This window comes from Trachymyrmex septentrionalis, unplaced genomic scaffold (assembly GCF_001594115.1).
Source record: "Trachymyrmex septentrionalis isolate Tsep2-gDNA-1 unplaced genomic scaffold, Tsep1.0 scaffold22, whole genome shotgun sequence".
NCBI lineage: Eukaryota > Metazoa > Arthropoda > Insecta > Hymenoptera > Formicidae > Trachymyrmex > Trachymyrmex septentrionalis.
The window spans coordinates 879312-901831 of NW_017305375.1; the positions used below are offsets into that span (position 1 = coordinate 879312).

Here is a 22520-nt window from a genome sequence, read left to right on the forward strand (position 1 = left end):
TGAAGTAATTTAAACATGAGTTTGCCAGGTACTGTGATTACCACTATAATGCTAATACGCATTATTGTCATATTAGCGATATGTATTGCGCGTATGCGCGGTTTTCCGCAATCCTCGATAGTCGCCCGAAAAGGCGTGGTGGTGTGCAGCAGTGAATTTTGGGTGATAATATAACGGTGCGGCAGAACGTGCCTACGCGTTATATAGGAATTGGTGCATGGCAAACGGGGCAAAATAATCGGACGTCGAGAGTTATGGGGCGCGAACCGGCGACCGGTTAATCAGCCACCGATAATTATCGACACGGGCAGTACATCACTACCCTTCCTCTCCCAACGCGTCCTCCCTCGGTCCTCCACCGCGATCCGCCGTCCCCCGTTTGTTCTCGAAAGCCCGTGTTGCAACCCCTTGCAACCGACCCTTTGCCGAGACCCCGCGCTTCTACTCCCTACCTGCTGGCGGCTCGGCATCCCACCACCTGGCGTGACAAACGCACCGCCGATACCATCATTTATTTCGCAAATGTGCTGCAAAACTGCCGCTATTCATTTTCGGTCCAGTCGATTCAGTTTTCCGCTCCGAGGGTCCGCCCTGATGGCCGTGCGCGCGGCTCTGTGCACTCGTGCGATGGTTTTATCGTTTCGCGACGGCACGATCGCACAGACCAACGCCGATAATGCGATTTCTCGGCGGTGATTTTTAACCGTTGAGTGCAATATATATTCTACGATCAATTTGAAAATCTCTTATTATTATACGTTGTAATTATTTTTATAATAGTATATTTGACAAGGATTTATCGCTGAAATTTGTAAGCAGTTTAATAAAATTTATATTTTTATAACACTTTATGCATCTAATAATAATATGTGAATAAAATTTTCTCTATATTTAGATAGGGACTTATGATAGAACTTTCAGATAATATAATATTATTTTAATATATTCTAATTGTTAACACCTTGTAATATGAAGAGGTAGTGCAGACCTAGTAACCCAAGATGTCGTCATTATAACGATGATTTATAGTCATTTTTCATTTGATATCAATCAAATAATGACTAAATAAATGTGATTTTATGACGTAAAATAAATGTAACATTTTTATGACTATACATTATATAAGTATATCGTCATTTTATCTTTATCTTTATATTATATTTAATAAATAAATAATAGACGTCACTATTAATTACTGTTGTTCTTAATTAGACATAATTGCAGGTAAATAAATGTATATTTTTATATTATATTCTTTCCTAATAGCACAATTTATTGGCACAATACTGGTCTAATGTATCCCGAATGCATATCAATGTTTAATCAATGTATCGCCAACAAATTGTACTATTAAGGTTGCAATTATTACTTAATTAAAAAAATGATAATTAATAATGTTATTCTATTATTTATTCATTACAGCTATTTTTTCTATAAAAGTTATATCTTATCTTATCTTACGTATGTAAGATTATGTATTCCTCATCATAGTTATATCATAATTTTTTCGTTATAGATGCGTCACGTCATTTGTCTGTGACTTAGTATTTTATTTCTGACGTCTTTTACGACGTGATTTTAGTAATATTATTGACTCACAATAGATATTATATTCGACGACACTTTGCAACTGCAAACACCTAAAGGAAAAATTAAACAAAGCCGACACTTATCAAAGTTTTTATTCAAAGGAGATAAGTTATTTGACTGCAATCTACAATAATTTATATATTATTAAAATATAAACTATAATTTTTTACAAATAATAAAACCCTTATTGTTCAGAGTTATCTATTGCCACGCGAGACTATGTCGAATCAGATTTTATTTTTTATTCAAAATTATAATTTTATATTGATAATATATAAATGTTAATAATTTATAATTTAAAGTCAATATATCTTTTAAACAAAGACTTCTACAATATATTATAAATAATAATCGACTTTATTTAACTTTTCTACTATTAAGTACTTGTGATTTCTCTATTTTTTTTACATTAAAAACCTATTAACAAACTTTACCTTAAAAGATGTATGCGTTGCGACTATGGAGTCGCGTGTTATAGCGCGGCACTAAGCGTATATCACTACCGAACTACTACTGAATACGAGAAGTGATAGATTATCAGTAATATACTGCAATATATTTGCATTTACCTCGTGTTCGCAATTTTTTTACTCTCGCCTAATAGTAGGTACAGTGATAATGGAAAACTCCGAGTTTTACAAGATCAATTCGAATCTGAGATCTACACGCGGGCTGTGCGAAGCAACGTACTCGAAAAGGGGACTTTCCGTGCCATTACTCAAAGATGGCATTGGAGTCCAGCGGCCTAATCTCGGCACATGAGACCTTAATAGGATTTTAAGGCGTCGAGACCACCTGCGCGCTTCCCCACGGTCGACCTCGTTTGTCTTTCCTCTCCACCGCTTTGGGCATTCTTATTGCACCCGAGGATTGAACTGATACGCCTCTTTGACTTCGCGACAGAGAGAATATCGCTTAACATTTCACCTGACCGTTAAAATTCACAGATTATTTGCGCTTCGAATAAAACAATCTTATCTACTATCATACACAGTACACACATGTATAAATTTATATAAAAGATTAATTAAATTGTAAACTCAATCATATATTTGCATGTGCAATAAAAACAATGTATTAAATTACGCAATATTGATTTTATTTTGAAATATTTTATTTTTGGAAATAAATTTTTGTAAAAAAGAATCTATACTTTATCACCTTTTTTAATTTATAAGCCAAGGAGATTCACATTTTTTACTTCAATCTTACCGATCCATTCATTCTTTATATTGTTTACTATTACTATTTTTTGAAATTTAATTGCTAACACATATCAACGTCATCATACTTATAATTTACAATAAAATATATTATTGAGTTATACAAGTATATTATATATTTGATGCAATATGTTTATATGGTATTAAAACGTATATTGTAAGATTTATATCGTAATATAAGTAACATAGTTGATGGACAATTCCCTGAAATGCGATATTTGATCTATTATAGGGTTGGCGTGGGCCGGGCGCATTTCGAGAAACAACCACCGAGTAACCTGAGGAAGAGCAATTTTTTCCATTTCGTAATCGCTCTTTATGATCGACATGGCCAACCAATTGAGATCGAAAGGACCTCATTCATGGGCTTCGTCGAAAAGGATCAGGTAATAATTTCTGCTATTACGTTCGAAAAAAACTTTCACGCAGTCCGATAAACCGTCACTACGATCGCGATGCAACTAAGTATCCTAAAACATAAAGACGCAAGAAAAGAGCTTGAAAAACCTGAGATATCGCGTCGAGATATTTTTCTTTCAGAACGGCGCGCGACGATAGAGAATGATGGCGAACGAAAGCGACCGAGTTCGCGAGTATCCGCGGAAATGAGCGACGATAGCGGATGATTAAGTTCGGAATTTCAATGCTTCGCGCTAACCGCCACTCTCCGGGGAGACCGGATGGAAAAAAAAGGAGAGCAGGCCCTTTATGACGCCAGGGGAATATCGTGCGAGCGTACGCTTATCTCGATAATTGCCGTTTCCATCGGGGCCGGCGTCAAATATTAAACAGCACCGCCTACGCGTGTACGCGCGTACGCGTATCGATGATCCGTAGAATCTATAGCAGCGACTCTTTTCCGGCAATTAGCCGGACAAGCGAAAATCCATCGGCCGCGTGAGAAATGAACGGACGCGATGCAGGATCATGGGGGTGGTCACGCGAAGCGAATGACCTACGAATAATAAAGAGCGCCCTTCGAGCGCCTTCCATCCACGCTTGCCTCGTACCTTCGATCGGAGATTACGTTCTGTCGGGCGTTTATTAACCAGACACTCGTGCGCGAAATATTGAGGCTTCTACAAGAAATTACCATAATTGTCGACGATACTGTCTACAACTAATTATACAGCAGTAGAATGAATTCTGTCATGCTTATACATTTTATCGCGCGATGCGTTAGCATACACGTACGTACAAAAGGGCACTGCGCTCGTATGCTTTTAAGATCTATCACTTCACGGTTATGCGACGGAAATGCGACGAAGCTATTTTTTTATGTTCAATTTCATGGATACCACAGCTGTCAGTAATAACGGCACATCAAAGGAACAATGCTATTACAAAGATCACGTTTGAACAATTGTTTGGAGACGTTAGAACTAAATAAATAACAATAAATAAAGGGCAAAGTAGGAGTCAAAGACATTTCTTTAAAAAAGTCACACAATTGAAAGAATAAATTATAAAGAGAAAAGTAAAATTGAAAAAATATATAATAAAATAAAAACTCAGTTTAAATACAAAGAAATAACAATAGAACTATTATAATTATCATAATAAAAAAAATTAATATAATGTTTATGAATTTGTGAGAGCAGAAAGATATGAAAATAATATTTTCTTTCTATTGATTTTGAAAAAAATAAATATATTTTAAATGAGAAAGGAGGCCTTGTCCCAAGCGTCTAAGGACCTAAAGTAAACATTGAAAATGAGCAATGAATAGAAAAGGCAGTGAAAATGAGCAGAAAAAGCACGAGTCTGAATTAGACAAGATTCGAGATTTGGAAAAATGGAATGCTACGTTCCGTCAAAATGAAAGAGAAGCAATGAAAAATAGGCTTTTTTGATGAGATTTTCAAATAGCTATCAACTTACTCAAAGAATAATCAAAAAAGATATTTTAGTCAGTATTTTCGAAATTGTTTTATGTAAACTGTTTCACATAAAGAATTATGTATTGTTTAACATAAAGAAATAATTATTGTTTAACATAACTTATGTTAAGATAAACAAATATCTGTAATAACGTATTATGCAATTTTTTATTCTTTATTCTTTCTTTAATTCAGAAATGATATGAATTTAACGTTGAGTATAGAGAGGGTATGAATCCAAACGTAAAATTTAAGTTTTTTATTTAATTGTCAAAATTAAATATCTAAAGTTCACTTGTAACTAAATAAATATAAATGTGACATAAGATATAGTAAAATATATTGTATATAAAGATATATAATAGATAAAGTATATGAGCAACAGCTAGGTTATAATTGCTAAAATATAATATTTCAAATAACATCAAATAAAATAAAACATACGTTTCGACCAGAACATATGATCATTATCAATGTTGTTAGAATAAATATGTTATTTGAAATATTATGTTTTAGCAACTATAACCTAATTATTGCTCATGTTATACTCTTGTGTCACATTTATATTGTTTAATTATCAAACATTTCAGAGAGAAATCAAGAATGTTTTAAAAATATTAAATATTATATTTACATTCGCAAAAAGTAATTCTGTTAGTTTTTTTTCATTGGAACTAAAATTAAAGTTTTCTATTAATACTGAAAAATTTGATAAATATGACTTCTGCTCAACCACCGATTTAATTATAATTTCATCAAAGAATTAGGTAAGTTAGTAAGGATGTTTAATTATCTTTTATAATGCATATTAATTTTGACGATTTTATACAGGAATTAAATGACAGCTGAATGAATCGACAACGAATAACGCGGTAACTCATTACGATAGGAGCACCGTAGACAGCTGTGAATTTAAGTTCTGCTTGTGGAGTTATCGTGTAGAACGATCTCGCAATCTCTCCCCTCCCTCTCCCCCGAAAGTGTGCTCTCAAACGGGACGCGATTGTCAACGCTCAGTCATCATTAGAGATCCACTTTCTATTGGTCAATTAGTATAGCTGTTTAAGGAGAAATTAACTATCGTTACGCGACGCAGTGTCTATTCTTGCGTAAGAGAAATCGTTATGTTGGGAGACCGTGTGGATAAACAGACGCGGATTTGCACAAATATAACATATCTTCGGTATGTATGCGCATAAGAACATTAGTGTATACTACGCGCTTCATAGCGTTATATCATGACTCGATTGATCAGATCTATGTACGATACGCTATATATGTACGTAACGCGGGACATACACGGTACACCAAACAAACGGAAATCCAGATGCACGGCACGAGGAGGAGGACCAAGGTCCACGAACGTATAAATTATCGAAACGTAATCCCGACCGTAACCTCTGGAATTCTAGCGATCCCCGTTCGTGCAACGACGATGCTCTGTCGGAAGTCTCTCTGTCTCTTTCTCTCCTTCTCTCTCTCTCTCTCTCTTTCTCTCTCTCTCTCTCTCTCTCAATCTTCCCCTTTCTCTACTTCTACGCCCCGGGGTAACGAGGTACACCCCCTAATAAATCTACTCGCCATAAATCGTCGGCTAATTCGACACACGAAGACGTACAGTTAGATCGCGTTGTGGGACGTAACGTCGTAGATTTAAGAACATAAGGTGTGGAATGACTCGCGATCTGCGAGTCGGAAAGTTGCAAAGTTTGGTGAATCGATCGCTCCATCAATCTATGACATGCCTGATAAGAGAAAATAACTAATGCCTTTTCAATATTACGTGTAACACGATAAAATAATTCAATAATCGTATTCTATATTTTAATCTGACTTCTAATAATTTCGTTATAAAAGTTATATGAATCTTTAGATCCGAGATTGTATACTTATTTCTTGGCAGCTATTAATGGCATCTTATTTTGCATCTAACATATTTAAGTTTCATATTTAAATGCATATTTAAGTTTCATAAATGTAACATAAACTTTGAATTCCACTTAATTCGAGATTGAAAAAGATTTAGTTAAATAAAATTTTATTCACAATGCGCAAGTGTTTAATTATTCACATTGCAATGAATATTAGGTCATCTCACTTCGCGTCTTTCCATGTCTGTCTCTTTTCTTTTCATGAATCTATAACGTTCCGTTTGGTTTCGCTCTCATTTCTCTCTCATCCTCCTATCCCGACCTTATAATACGCACATAATTCACGTTGTCGGAACAGTTGCATCGCGTGGCCTCCCTATTAATTAGGGTCATGTACCGCGGATATGCATCAACCCCGTGTCGAGTTTGTACCTCAATCCACGCATCTCCTCCTCTGACCCACTGTAAATCTTAATTGAATTTCTTGTATTCTATTAGAAATATGTTTAATGTAAAAAATTTTGCACGTTTCATGTTGCTGATCTTTAATTCAGTCCTAAAAAATAAAAAATTTTAATAAATTACCTACGAATTATATCAAAATACGAATAGAAATATGACATGTTATAGATTAAAATTCTATTAGAAGTATCGATAATTATTCGGTGTTCAGTTAATAATATTTTAGAATTGAGTCGTAAAAGTTCCAATAATGTATTTCATCTTCTTTCCTTTGGAATAAAAAATATATAAAAATCAGTGTATAAAGTTTGCGCATAAGTGATGTTAAAATGATCGCTTATCGCAGAGATGGCGACATAGAGAAGCAGCGAATTGAGTCTTAGTGAGCTCGATACGGCATAATATGACGCTACACTTGTACGTATTATTCCCGGAAATGGGTGCTCTAGGTAAATACATAGCATCTCCCTGTTCCGTCCGCTTTTTGTTGGTATTTAATTAAAAAGTAGTCAGAGCAGACAAAGAGAGAGAGAGAGAGAGAGAGAGAGAGAGAGAGAGGGAGGGAGAGAGTGAGAGAAAGAGAGAGAGTAACTCGACCTATCCGCGTATATATCTGATTAACGTCCATCGTGTGCCGGACGAATTTAGAGATTAATGGTCGCGACGAACGCCGACGACAGGAGAGAGCTTAATGCGTACGCTCGGACCACGCGCGCGACGGAAAAAAAGGGAAGAAAGACGTCGCCGGTCAGACGCCGATCGGCGAAGCAGGACCGATTATCCGATGAAGCGAGCGCGGATATGGATGGAGGGAGTTATTCCGTTAGAAAAATGATCACTTCCCGTTCATTCGCGGAGAAATCTTGCGATGGATTTATGCGGTTTTCTTATCCGCGTCGACTATTCCCGTGCTTAAGCTGATAAGCCATAATCTTGATATCTTCTGAGGAACTCGTACTCATCGAAATGGAGCTAGCGAGACAGTCAGACTTGAGAAATAAGAGAATTTAAAAGTATGAGATTGTCACGACAACGTAAAATGGAAAAGTGAATATATATGTTAAGTCTTTTCCAATTTATATAAATTTTATTATATATTACTTTATAAAAAGTATTATATATATTCTATATTATACACAAGATAACAAATTATAATATTACATAATCGTAAAATGGAATAACTTTGGCTGAAATTAAAAAAAAATGTCTAGATAGCATGCATTTAAAATTAGTACATATGACTTCTTCAAGGCATTTTTAAAACACGTTTTATATTTCAATTTTGTCATTCGTACTGGGCATTATCAAAACATGGGTCAAAATTATTTAAATTTTAAACCAAAGTTATCCTATTTTACAGTACTTAAAAATTATTATCCTTATATATAGCTTTTATTATTTGTAATTAGTTAATTGAAATTTATTTTCATCGCAGTTAATTAATTCGGTCAAATATAATCTTACATTAAGAATCTCTGTTCTACTGTAACATCTGTCGAATGTACCCGGCCATGAAATCGCAGCTATCATTGTGTTAATTAATTAATCGTAGAAACTATACAAAATACACAGAAAATTAATTTGCAATTAATCTATTAAGATAATTGCAAATAATCAAGTAACATCATTTGCATATGCGATAGAATAACAAAACGAGCCAATGAAGTTTTGCCACATCTTTGCGCGTAATTACGTTAATTTGACGTAAAATCGATCGCGCTGCCAACATTTATCCTCGAGTCAAAAGGCCGTATTATACAACTAAAAGTCGTGGTCGTGGGACGGAGAGGGCGGTCGTGGGTGTACCACCAACCATGATATTCCGGGGGTAGGTAGTTGAAAATGCATTACCGTGGTCGCGGCATATGGCACGGTGCACGCATGACTCGTCAACGGGGCAGGATGATAATTATGCATCGCACGCCATACGTAATGGCATGGCTCTTACCGGCGCATCAAGAAATTAATAATTAGCGTGAGGTGGAGCAGACCGGGCACACACAGGCGTTGCGTCACGGTGCACTTAATTAAAATAGAATGGAACGCGAAGAACGCGCGAGACCGCATTTGTGTGAATAGTTAGACTTTTTAAACGATAGAAATTGTATTGTAGATAATTTGATAATATGATCGATTTAAAAAGGAAATATATTCATTGTGATCAAAAATATATAGATATTATATTGTTCCAGGAATCTGAAGGTCAAAAGACGAACAATGGTATTCAGTACAGTCTACATCTGCTCTATTCTAATGGTAAGTAACATTTGATCTCTTTTTCAACTTATCAATTGGTATCCCGCTAAAATTGCCGAAAGTGTCAATTTAGTAATGGCCTACTTTTGTTTATCATTTAGCGGAAAGTTATTTTGGTATTTAAAGTTATTTGTATCGTTAGAATTATTTGTTTTATATTCACATACTCTTTCAACATTCTACACTATGTATCTAATACAAAATCAAGACAATTGTATATTATCTAATACAAAAGGAAGGAAAAAAATTGAAATAATTAGTGGATGCAAAATGACACCATCGGCAATTCTGGTGTCTAACAAATTATAATATCGATTACTTAAATTTATGAGTAAGTTTTAATTGTTAGCTAATTTTAGTTAATTTAATCATTTGTTTTTACGCGTATTTAGTTATTTTATAACTAACTTTTTGCATATTTATGCTAAACATTAAACATATCCATTTCGACGAAATTATGTGTGTGCGCGTGTATATGAGTATTACCAATTACATTCACAAGGCGATCAGATAGAGCCTCGAATCGATCTGTATTAGTAGTCGGACAGTGGGACACGTAATAGCTCCATTCGCAGCAATGATGACGAGCCATCAACATTCCACATGGACACCCGGTCTCTTAAGACCGCTAAAAAGCTCAGGGACTTTCGAGACTCGGGCGCAACAGAGACATATTTTACGTCGCTGGCCCAGGCATGGCAAAAAGGGTCCATCCTAAAGAAACGCACGAATGTGCGCACGGACGAGGCGCAAAGAGGGAGATGAGGAAAGAGACGGGGAAAGAGAGCAAGCAGAAGAAGCAAGAGTTTCGAAGGTGGTCCAACCAGCAGACCTCAAAAACGTGCTCGCATTATGAACACATTAAAAAGCCACAAGGCGCTGTACACAGGCTTCTGGCCCAATAGTTTTTCATTCCGTATACGTCAACATCAAGAGTAACGTCAACAAACCGCGGTCGTCACTTTATCCCTTGTCTTGACCATCGTTCTTCCGTTCCCGCTATGAAACCACCCCTTTCCTTCTATCTCCTCTGCCTTTTCCATCCTCCTTTTTTCCGGGACGCTTACTACAGTGCTTCCCTCCGTCTCCATTGCCGGGATCCGATCAATCAATGCAAGATTTTTGCGTTGACTGGCTTGACTGAGGGACCGCGCTCCCATCTATGGGCACTAAAACGTGTCGCCAACATCGCGAACAAGAAGCAACTAACTGTTGCAAACTAAAGAATACCAAGGCGCACCTTTCGGACCGTCAGCCAAGTTCTTCATCTCTCTCGCGCCTTCTTTCGCCATATTCTGGTTTTCTGCCTCAATACCTTCGTCCGCTCTACGGGAGAATACATGCTACTTATGTCCTTGCCTCTCCTTATCGTCATGCAATTTTATCCATACTTTCTCTTGAACGCAATGCCATCCGTGTTGGCAGCTGCTGGCTTTGCGTATCAGAATTCTGATCGTACGATCGGACATATAACAGACTTATCTGGCGAAACCAGAACAATTGGGAGATTATTCGAATTTGATAAATCGTGAACCATATTCCAAATCTAACTGAAAAAAACACACATTTTCTTTTGAAATTTGACTTCGTGAGATTTTAATCATGTTATTTTTTAACAAAATTAAAATATATTTAATTTGTATACATTTGCAAATTAATTGATTAAATTTACATTTAAGAAATACAAATTTGTCAAATAAGAACCATATCTAAATGACAAAAGAGACAGTCAACTTATAATTGAATGTTAAAGTATAATTACATTACGGACACAAAAGAAATTTTGAAAAGAATATTACTCTCTAAGAAAAAGTATTTGTAATTATTGAACACGAGAATGTAACAAGAGTTTATACATTGTCGCACACGAGTGTTACATCGCTAGTTATGTACCCTTTATAGTCGGTACATCAGCACGACTCTGATTTATGCGCCGTAGATCGGACTGTCGTGTCGTATCGCCGTTTATAAAAGTTTCATGCACGAAATACTTTGCCGCGCGCTCGCGCGTGCGCGACCTGTTATGCCCTGGAGACAAATTGGTGCACGTTGCTCGGTCTCTCCAAGCCCACCGTTATACTGGCAGATCCACATCAGGTGTTCCTGTACACGTCGTGGCGTCACCGATCGCTCGACCAGGCAATAAATCTGTAATTAAATAATAAATAAGGAGCGTTCTCTCCCTGCCGTTGGAGTGACGACGGGCTCTCGCCCATATCGGGTCCTACTCCTTTTTGTCATCGCTCATTCCTCCAGCATCTTCGCGTGCTCCGTTTCCTCTTCATCTTCTTTCTACCTCTCCACCTTCCTCGGCAACGTCAGCTACCCTTTTCTTGCACGTTTCTCGAGCTATTCGTCGCACACATACGCGATAAGGAAAATATACGATACGCACAATACATGCTCGATAAGATAGAGACGGAGACGAAATACATGAGGCTGTAGAGCCGACGGAATATCGCAGTGCATAATAAAAGCGCCGCTGATTAAGGATCGCTGATCAGAGCGATAGAATGGGAGCGGTGTCGACTTTTTCGACGAGAGATCATTTTTGCCCCTTTCGAACCTGGTCGCCTAGTTATGCTAATACCCGGCGACCTAGACTTATTTGCCTCTGCTCAGCGGGACATGGCACGCGAGTCTTCTTTCTTATTCAGCATGTTCTTCGTGTCTTCCCTTTATCGTCGTCGCTTTGAATTGCGAAGAGCCGCACCGCCGGCGATAAGGTTGACGCGCGGCATTCCGCACGCTTATAATTACATTCCACATCCCTTAACCGATACAAGATGAATCGATTAAAAAAGAAAGGATTTTTTTTTCTTTTTTTTTTCTACTTTTAACATTGGCTTCATTATAGTTTTCTAGGAATTTAAATCTGTAATTAAATATTAAAGCGATGAATGACTCTGCATGACGTTAATTATAATAAAGAGAAATATTAGTTTTCTCTTTTAATTTTTTTACTACAACATTATTTTGTGATTAGAATGTGGATGATATTTGATTATAACTTAATTTAAATTTGCATGTAATTTAAATTTTCATGTACAGCTTTTTATAATCAAAAAGCATAAATGTTTTATGGATTCTCAAGAAATGTTACGTCAGTCATCATTTCACTGACAACGAGGTCTTTTTATTGCAATCCACATTATGGATATAAAAAAAAAAAACGGAGTACATTTTACCATTTATTTTCGTGTTGGATCATTACCGATTAGAACTTTTGTAACAGAGAAAACCAGATACTCCGGCAGAAGCTCATAACAGTTATTCGGTCAGTTTAGCGTCGACCCGTATTTGCAAATCCTGACATGGCCACGGATACGGTAAACCGGTCGACTGCGTACGTAACTTCCGGTAAAGCCGCGACGGTTTCTCGAGGTAATTTGTGAGCTAGTTTCGAGCAGAGTATCGTAATCCGCAATAACGTTATGCGGCGTGAGCCCGGGCCTGGGCGCCCGCCGGGTCTGGGAGTCTTATGTCGGGATTACTTGGCTTACTGGGCACGCGAAGCCGGAAGCCACGGGGGTGTCTGTCCGAAATACACCCCAGGATTACCCGATGCTCCCCCAGGAAGGAAGGAACAGTTTCGAAAACTTGCAACGCCGAGATGTGCACGGCGAACTGTGCTCATGGTTCTGATAGGGCGCAGTAATAATGCACGCTGAATATGTCACGAGTAATTGCCGTAATATCTTTTCCGCGAAGCAAGTCTACATTGAAAGAACAACTTTGCTCAAGTATCTAAAAACTTTAACTAGATATATGGATCAGAAAATAATTTTGTTGGATCATTAAAATAATTACATAAGACGCTCAAGAGAGTTGCTAAAATTATGTCAACCTTTGCACAATATTGCTTATTATGCTTGAGTCTCCTACATAATAATTTTAAAATAGTCTAATAAAATGATTTTCTATATCAAATTAATTTTTTTTAGATACTCTAGTAAAACTGTCTTTTTCGTGTATTTTCTAATAATAATTATAACTATAAAACTGAAGAAATAAAAAATTTTAGATTTTTTTTTAATTAAACCGATTAGAGACTTTTGAAAATAAAATTTATAATAAGTAGTAAAATATACATGTAGTATAAGTAATACATGTAGTATAAGTAACTACATGTATATATAAAATGAGAGCGCAAGCAACAGTGAGCAATTATATTTCATTAAAGTGAAATTAACAAATAAGCAAATTTGAACGTTTTAGCTCAATCTTGAATCATCCTCAGCAAATAATTAATAAAAATGTAGCATAGATTAGGATTCAAAATTACGCTACACTGACATTGTTGAATCGAGTTTCAAGTCAAAATTGATAAAAAAGGAGGAATCCTACTCTCAATCGTTTGTCCCGATGAAAAAAGCTGTAAGGTAAATGAAAGGTTTACAGATTTTTTTTAATACATAAATCTAAAATAGCAACTTACCTCAAGAGTTTATAAAACGCAAGACAGAAGAATGAACGTTAATTCAAACTCAGTTATGATAACAAAAAGGTGAAAGGTGAAAAACAGTCAAGGAAACGATTGGATGTAAATATTTACAATTACAATAAGCCAGAACAGACGATATAACCAAAGTCGACGTCAAAGTCAAATGAATCAGAAGAGTAAGTAACCTATTAATATAAATATACTACTTTAAAAAACAGTCGATTGCAACAAAATTACAGAATCTATAGTTTGCTTAAAATTGATATGTACGCATGATTTAAAATTTTGAAAGTTTCGTATCTGTTTGATGAAATTTGACGCTATTATTTTGTTCCTTGTGTAACTCTTCTCGAAGATCAAGCTCTTCTAAGGGAACACTCGCTATCTAAAATTTCAACATTATTCCAATCAAATTCATGTTGCATCCTACAATTTGTAATTACTTTTTTTTTTTAAACTTCGCCATCAAATTAAAACAAGAACATCTTTGGACTTCTCAAACTGGCAATCACGTTTACCTTAAAGTACATCGTGTGTGCATGGATACGACAAATTCTTCAGGTTCGAATTTGTATTTCGAAGGAATAAGGACATGATAATTAACGTATCTACACGTATGTGCATTTCGTTTCCTATCACGGATTGTTGCATCGCAATACACACAGTGATGCTGGCATTTGATGTTCCAAAGTAAGATCAGGAATGATACAAAAAAGAAGGATGATTGTGCATACGTATCAAAGGACAAGAACGAACCACTTTGTATCGCCATTGACTTCAAATACTTCTTAATATGCAACTTTTTCTTAACTCTGTATCCTTTCGCCTGCAGTATACTTAAATTTGGGCACATTTCCATATTCGTCGTATTCTTCTCGGGGACGTTGCAAATTCCTGCGCGGAATGCTTCTTTGCTTACAATGAATGGTACTTTTTATCGAGATACGTGAACGAAGGAAGTTGTACAACGATGATATTACTTGACTTTATCTGTTACCGATATATTCGAAATAATTAATATAAACTTTTTTAAAACATATTTCCAAAGAGAAGATAAATTATTCATTTCTAATAATATTATTTTATTCATTTCAGGTGTCAGGCAAGTGCAGGACATCTATGTCAGGCTAATAGACTCCGCGACGAAACAAGTAAGTACAAATATCTCTGTGATAATATAAATAATTTATTTATATATATATTATTAAAAATTAATGTATTTTTTAATTTTATAATTAAGAGCTTCTAAATTTTTTTTTTAACACACGCAACTTGAAGGATCTTATCATTAAATATCTGTAATAATAATATATAGGGAAGGACGGAACATTTTTTGTTCATCTTTTTCTTCTTCTTGCATAATATTTTAACCAAATTAATCCGGATGTCAAATCCAGATTAATTTGGTCACAATATTACGCATAATATGTCTTTCGTGTAAAAAATTAGATAATTTAGAAAAGCATGCCAATCGTCTCATTGTCGAGCAACTCTTGCGCAACCTCCTGTGCCGTTTTTACGCGTCGGGACTCGTGCGAAATCGTCGTAGCGACGCGCGCACGTGGACGGGGGTGTTATCATCTCGGCTACAAGCACTTAATTTTCCGGGGGGTTGATTCTTACCCCTCCGGGAAAGCAGGCACACCGCCGCGCGCGGCTGTCCCATCCTGTTATCTGCGCCACGTGGCGAACTCTGCGCGCGACCCGCGAACCACGTGTTGTGATCCCGCACCCAGGACCGTAGATCCCGACGCATCGATAAGGCGCAAAGAAGGATCACAAACGTTCGTGCAAACGCAAATACACCGTGCGATCACGAGCGCGATAAGTCCTTTTATGTTCGGTCGAGGGTAACTTTTAGCCTGCGACACCTTCGTGAGAGGTATGTTTCACACCTACGAAATGTCACGACATGTAAAGAAATGACCGTAAAAGTTAGAGAAAATAATATGTAAACAAAGTAAGTGGACGGATGTGAGCAATTTTCAACACTTAAATTAAGCCTTGAAATAATCACATATATATGTATAAGTTATAATTTGAAATGAAAAAAAACGAACAGAATTATTTTCTTGCGTATATCGCAATTTTATTGATTTCTAAAGAAAGACAATGGTTTAAAATATGTTGAAACATTGTATTCTTTAAATAAAAAGTTATTAATTCCGAAAAATCATCTATACCATTATATCAATACAAAATAAATATAAACTACTTGAAATTATTTTGTTTCGTGTCGTGACCCGAGCTTCCAACAAGTTCCTAGAGATATGCGCACCATTTTAGCAAATTAAATCATCTTGGGGCTGGTCGGTTACGGAGGTAAGAAGAGGGTGGTAGTAGGGTGAAGAAGCGGAGAGGAAGGAACGAAGAGGGTTGGGGAAACAGAGTTGATGTTAGTTTTAGCTGATTAAATTACTAAGCCGCAGTGGCCTTGCACTGGCAGAGACCGGTCCTCAATTCGCGATCCATTCCTTTTATTAATCGGATCCGGGATGTCATAGGGTTGAATGGTTAGAATAGAGGGAGATCGATACGTGTATTATCTTTTGAAGCAATTGGAAATAAGAACAAGTGAATTAAAAGAATCACATCGAGAGACAGACACTGGAACGAACTATTTAGCTATAATTTACAAAATGTCTCACACAATTTTCCAATTGTGTACGATATCACGAAGTATACGTAAATATTCAAAATATGCAATCACATCTATAGCAAGCTTAACTTGTAGAAACTATGCTAAAGAAAAGAAGAATAAATTGAGGACGCGAAAAAGGAAAAAAAGATTGAGAATGTTCGAGAACGATTGTCTGTGAGGAAAAGAAAAGCGGAAGTGATAGATAGATGCCGAGACACCCTCCTCGGAATCATGCTGGTAAAGGGAGTAGAAAGTTGAACGGGAAAGAATCGAAAACGAAAAAGCTGCAATTTATACATCAAAGCTTCGATTGAACGCGTCTCCGCCGTCCTACCAAAGCGAGAGGATGAGATACAGGCAAGAGAATCAATGTATTGTATATTCACCGTGTCGGTGTGCGCTGCTACGTGCAACTTGCACGAAGTGTTTAGCAAATCCAGATCGACGTATCCTTCCTGTCTACTGTACTCTAGAAAATTGACAAACCCGGATAAGTTTATCCGTGATTAAAACGTAGAAGATAAAAGAATCGTTTATAACTTGCATTGCAGTTCCCTGACTTTGAACTCGTTGAGTAAAAAAATTATTTGTTGATTTAAAAATTACATAGATTTCTCTTTTGATATATTTTAGGATATTTATACGACACGGGGTTTCAATAATAAAATATAATTAGAGTTATTATATTCTTTTTAAAAAGTTATCCAATACGTCTACATTTTTTTTCATCAAAAAAGATTGTAAATTAATTTTGTAATAATATTCATAACATTTTTCAACTTGATATTTGTAATTTTAAAATGTTTGTAATTTGCTTTTCACGCAAAAGTGGATGTGTGTAGTGCGTATTTGTTAGAATTATTATTATTATTATCATTATTTTTAGATTGAGAGTATTCGCGCAAATGCGTTTTACTTTCCTGGTGAGTTCTCCAAGCCGAGTTATGGCTTGCAAATTACGATTCGGAAACGCGCCAACTTTTCTCGAGACCGAATCAGGTGCTCGGTTATAAATCCGCAATAATTGGCTACACCGAGTCGGCTGCTGAGTTCATGGTGAAACCCCCAACCCTTAAGCTTTTCTTCAATTTCTTCGCTCCTTCGCCAAGGTAAGTATCTATATCAACGTTCGCTTCCTGGAATTCCAGCGAGCAAAGTATCTGTGCAACGAGATGCGAACGAGAGAGAGAGAGAGAGAGAGAGAGAGAGGAATGGAAAAAAGAAGTGAGGAAGAAAAAAAAGGCGCAGGATGTTGAGAACCGTCCGTTTCTCGGTGAAATTTCCAGAAAAATACGAGCTGCTTCCCGAGAAAGAAACGAGTTTCGTGCAGCGTAGCTGAATGGCGCTAACAACGTACGCTTTTAAGCGCTCGGGAACGAACTTCCGCTCGGCGAGAGGGGGACGAACGAGAGCCAGAATGCGTTTTTTCGCGGGATTAAAAATGCTAAATGGTAATTAGTTCCGGGGATAAAAAAAGCATTTACAGGACGTGTGTGTAGAGGAAGCAGAGAACCGCGCGGCGCCATTATTCTAAATGAATGAACAACAGGAAATTGTATATCTAACCTTTTTAAACTTCATCCGACGCTGGAGATAGTCAGCCGTCAGGCTGTTTTTCTCACTGTAATGTCGACTCGTCAGTATTCGCGAGGAAAATCAAAAAGTGCGCGTTCGATCACATTACGCAATAATTATTTCTTTTATGATCTTTTTCAGATGTATTTTTTAATTTAGCGTTCGTGATTCTACACTGAAAGAAAAGATTGGCCGAATATGGCATAGCATTTTTAATAGGCTACAGCAATTTTTAGTTGCGTATCGAAATTGTATATTGACATTGCGGATAGGCCATAGGGCGCAACAAAAAATTGGCTGCTGTAACTAAAATTTGGCAGCTACAACCAAAAAATGCTATACTATATTTTACCATCTAAATTGCTGCAGCCAATATTTTCCTTCAGTGCACAATTTAAATTATCGAATCGAGTCGACATCAGTCTAGAACATAAAGTGCCTGTAGCTAATACTGAAATATGAGTCTTTAACCATAGATTAAGGAAATAATAAGTTCGAGATAAGTTAATCCTGGATAGATAAGGAGAGAAAAAGAGGTCGACGTTCCCCTCAGGCGTCGGACATTTTTCTAGGGGCGAGGGTAACATTGTATGTATGTTGTTCAGTGTATGTACAAGAGGCTACGGGGGTTGCTTGGCCGATATAGAAGGGGATTCCCAGGGGACTTTTGGAATCGATTCAGAAAGGAAATCATTACGGCAGATTTGAATGACTATCTTCGAATTTATCTGCTCCCTCCAGTACCTGCTTTCCTTCTTTATTACTGCCATCTTCGAGGACACCAAGAGAACGACTACGGTTTTATTATCATGCACATCAGTTCTTTTTCCACTGAGCGATATCAGTCTGTCGTCTGCTGATATTAAATGATATGATATCCTATGGTAAACATAAGATATACATATCTCGATAATGATATCGATATATCGGAATGATCGTTTCCTCTGGCCTTGATTGTTGCCTGATTGTTAGATTGTTGAAACTGATAATCACATGGTGACTGAAAATCACATGGTAATATAGTCACATTATTTTCAAAGCTGCAGATATTACAGACATCATTGTTGGAAGATTAGTTTGTACAGTTATCATATGCTTGCAAAAGCAATATGAAGAATTGCCTTTTTGCGGTATATATATATTTTAACTTCAAAAAATTTTATTTTAATGCACTGAACTTTACGATATTGTGCTACATGAATTGATTATGATCGAAGATTCCAAAGGACTTTTCACTATAAGTCTTTAGTAAGTAATTCCCGTGGGAATTAAGCTACGGCGGGGGCCCAAGCATTTTCCTGATGGGACCAGGAGGCAACGGAAGAAAGGCCCCCGAGGGGATCGTACTGACTGGTCGCACCCCCAGGACCCTCTGTTTGATGTCGTTGCCTCCGACCACCCTTCGCCTACTTCAGCCATTCACCCTTGAGACGTTCTACGACATAACACCGCCATATCCAATGAACCGTCGAGCGAAGAAAGACAGTGGAACCTCTTTTGGGACCAACACATATATAAATTTAAATCCTAAACACATACGTGAATCTAAACTCAGGATATTGCAATAACTTAAAACTTTAAGACACAGTTATTAATGAGAACGGTGCATTTTGATGCTTTTTTTTAGTAATTGCAACTGTTTTATATTTATCATAGTATAAACATATGATTTCTTTCGTATAGTCAAATGTTTCTTGTATATGCAAAAAGATAATGTTCTCGATAGTGACGAAAATAAACAGGTAGTTTCCGAGATAGTTCATGTGATGAAAGTAATTGCTTACAAATTGTCTGTATGTATTGCCGCCATACATTGAATAAACAAAACGCGTAAGCACTCCGTCGTTAAGCAAATAATATTGCATGTCACGTGTAACGCGCTACATGACCTACCTGACCATCGTTGTGTTTAACCGACGGTTATTGTGTACGTGCAATAATACTGAAGATAATAGCGTTCAATTGTTTTGATTTTATCAGAAATCCTATTGTTTTGACATAAAGGTTGATTTTCATGATTTTCGAAGCAACAGAAGCATTATTAAGATCTCTCTCACATTTTTTTATTAATATGTGTAATAATTAAAAAAAAATTATTAATAATTTTCTACGTATACAATTTTTACACAATGTAAAAGGAAGAAAAAGTTGGTAACCAATCAAATACGATATAGTTTGAAAAAATGTTTTATTTAATATTTACGTCTTTACATATTTGCATAAACAAATGACAAAATGCCGGTAAGAATTAATTTGTTGTACTCTCAGATTTTCCATCAGAGAAGAATTATGTTTTGATTTTATTTTTACGCACGTTTATACATAATCGTTTATACAACATTACATTTAAATAGCTGATGTAACAATAGAAAAGTCAATTCCTTACATCTTTCAATTTCATGTATTTTAATACATAGAGAGAAATTACATTCATATGTGGGAGAAGGAAAATATTTTGCTGTTGCTTGATAGAAGTGTATTAATTTCAGTAGGTAATCTCCGTAACACAATTATATCGCACTCTGTGTAGTTCTGTAAACTATAATGAAAAATCCTGATTCAACAAGCGATACTTCCACAAAACTTAATTGGCTAGGTGTAAGTAAACGCTATCTTTATCTCGCGACAAAGCTTAATATGTACAAAGTACATACTTATGTTAATTATTCCTGGTATAAATAAGTTTGCATGTCTTCTTACTATTAAGACTCGTAATAGTCGAATGACACGTAACGTTCTACGTCTGACTCTTTCCTTTGCTCTTACCAAGAACATGTACTTTCCCCTGCCATCGTCTGCGATACCTCCTTTCGCCATGTTGATTCTTACCCCCCTATTTTCCATCTCCGTTTCGATGCCGAATCCCTCTCTGATTTACCTACTATGATGTATATATACAGCGGTTCGTTTACGTTGCAATTCGGTTATTTCCGCATAAATATTTGACGCCATTCTGGAAGTCGCACCTACACACTGGAACTAAGTGTGTCTGATACCATTACCGTCGTACACCGACATTTAATCGGCCAAGCACGGCGGCGATGCTGTCAACTCGACGAATTCCCTTGGACACTGTATTTCACAATATTTACATTTTATCGCTCCTCGTTGTGAACTCCAACGATTCAGGCTGTTATGCAAACCACGAAATTGCGTAAAAATTGCGCGTACAATCAATGCAATTCTACACGTTTGTCCTTCGAAATTTCGCTTCATCAAAGACTTCGATCATCTTGCAAAAAGGCATTCGAAATAACTCATTTAGCTTAAAATACTAATTTAATTGTTATCGAAATTATGCTATGAAAAATTTAAGTTGCACGTAACGTATCTAAATTCTGCCATATAAATTAATTTTTTTATCAATAAATAGACATATAGGATGTTTATGAACTAGTGGTACAATCACATAAGAGTAATTCTATATACAAAAATAATTTGAAACGTAGAAAAATTTTGTCTTTATTATCAAGAAAATTGATAAATTAAATATTCGCCAAGTACAGATTTAATTGCTAAATTAAAACACCACAATACATTAAAAAGCATTCAAAGAAATTTACTTTGAAGAGTAGGATCGTAGACAGCGATCCAAGATATAGTTAAGCACATGTAACTAGTAAATATCTATTATAAGATTGTCCTTCAAAAACAAAATGTTATTCTATGTTTTCAACTTATTTCTTCATGTAAAAATATCTCTTTTCTATACTAATTATACTAGTTCATGAATGCTCTGTATGTAAAATTTAATTTTGTATGTAAGTGCTTTTGATAAAAACGACATTTGGTTGAGAGATGAGTTATTTTCCTGTTTTATAAAGCTATATACGAGAGATCAAAGCGAACCTATCTGTTCGCGCTTTGTTATTCTACGATTAATCCACGCGAAGGTCCCCATCGGTAAGTGCACGAATACAGGATAACGACGTGTTGTCATTAAATAAAAATCAATCGCGTGGTCGTGAAGGAGGCTTAACGGATTTGCCTGCGCCGCCCATGGCTTAGTACTCCTGCGGGGAAAGTAGCCCCTTCTCAACTCACATCCACATACGAGCTTGCTTAATACGTTACATATTTCCCGTCGATGGTTGAATTATCTGTCGAACTGGATTACTCTCACGTCGTTCACGTCCGCGCTAATTAGCACTTTTTTTTTTTTTCAAAATAAAATGTGAAATAAGTCTTTCCATATAGAAAGTAAGAAGCAGATTCGACGCGATATTGTAAGAAATTTAAGCAAATAATTGTGTAAACGGCAATAATTGTTTGTACGACTAATTTAGCGTATTATTAGTTAGCCATATATTAGACAAAAATAGAAACAAATAAAAGCCTTATGACAAGCTATTTATGGATTATTTTACAATTTTTTTTGAAAATGTTGAATATTTTATGAATGTCTTAATATTATTATTATATATTTTTCTGTTATAGGCAATCATGTACGAAGGACAAGACAAAAATCCGGAAATGTGTCGTGTTCTGTTAACGCATGAAGTCATGTGCAGGTATGTGTTTTTCATATTATACAATACATTACTGCCATCCTATGAAGTTCTACATATGATATATATA

At 36.1% G+C, this 22520-nt stretch overlaps 1 protein-coding gene across 1 annotated transcript in view; it reads left to right on the forward strand.

Annotated features, from left to right (window-relative positions):
* The window catches only part of LOC108748275 (transcription factor collier), an 85038-nt gene that overhangs the window by 6044 nt on the left and 56474 nt on the right, over nucleotides 1-22520 (forward strand). The window contains exons 2-5 of the mRNA XM_018486323.1: nucleotides 3046-3199; nucleotides 9219-9282; nucleotides 14822-14877; nucleotides 22380-22453. Coding sequence (XP_018341825.1) covers nucleotides 3046-3199; nucleotides 9219-9282; nucleotides 14822-14877; nucleotides 22380-22453 — 348 coding nt within the window. The remainder of the gene's footprint in view (nucleotides 1-3045; nucleotides 3200-9218; nucleotides 9283-14821; nucleotides 14878-22379; nucleotides 22454-22520) is intronic.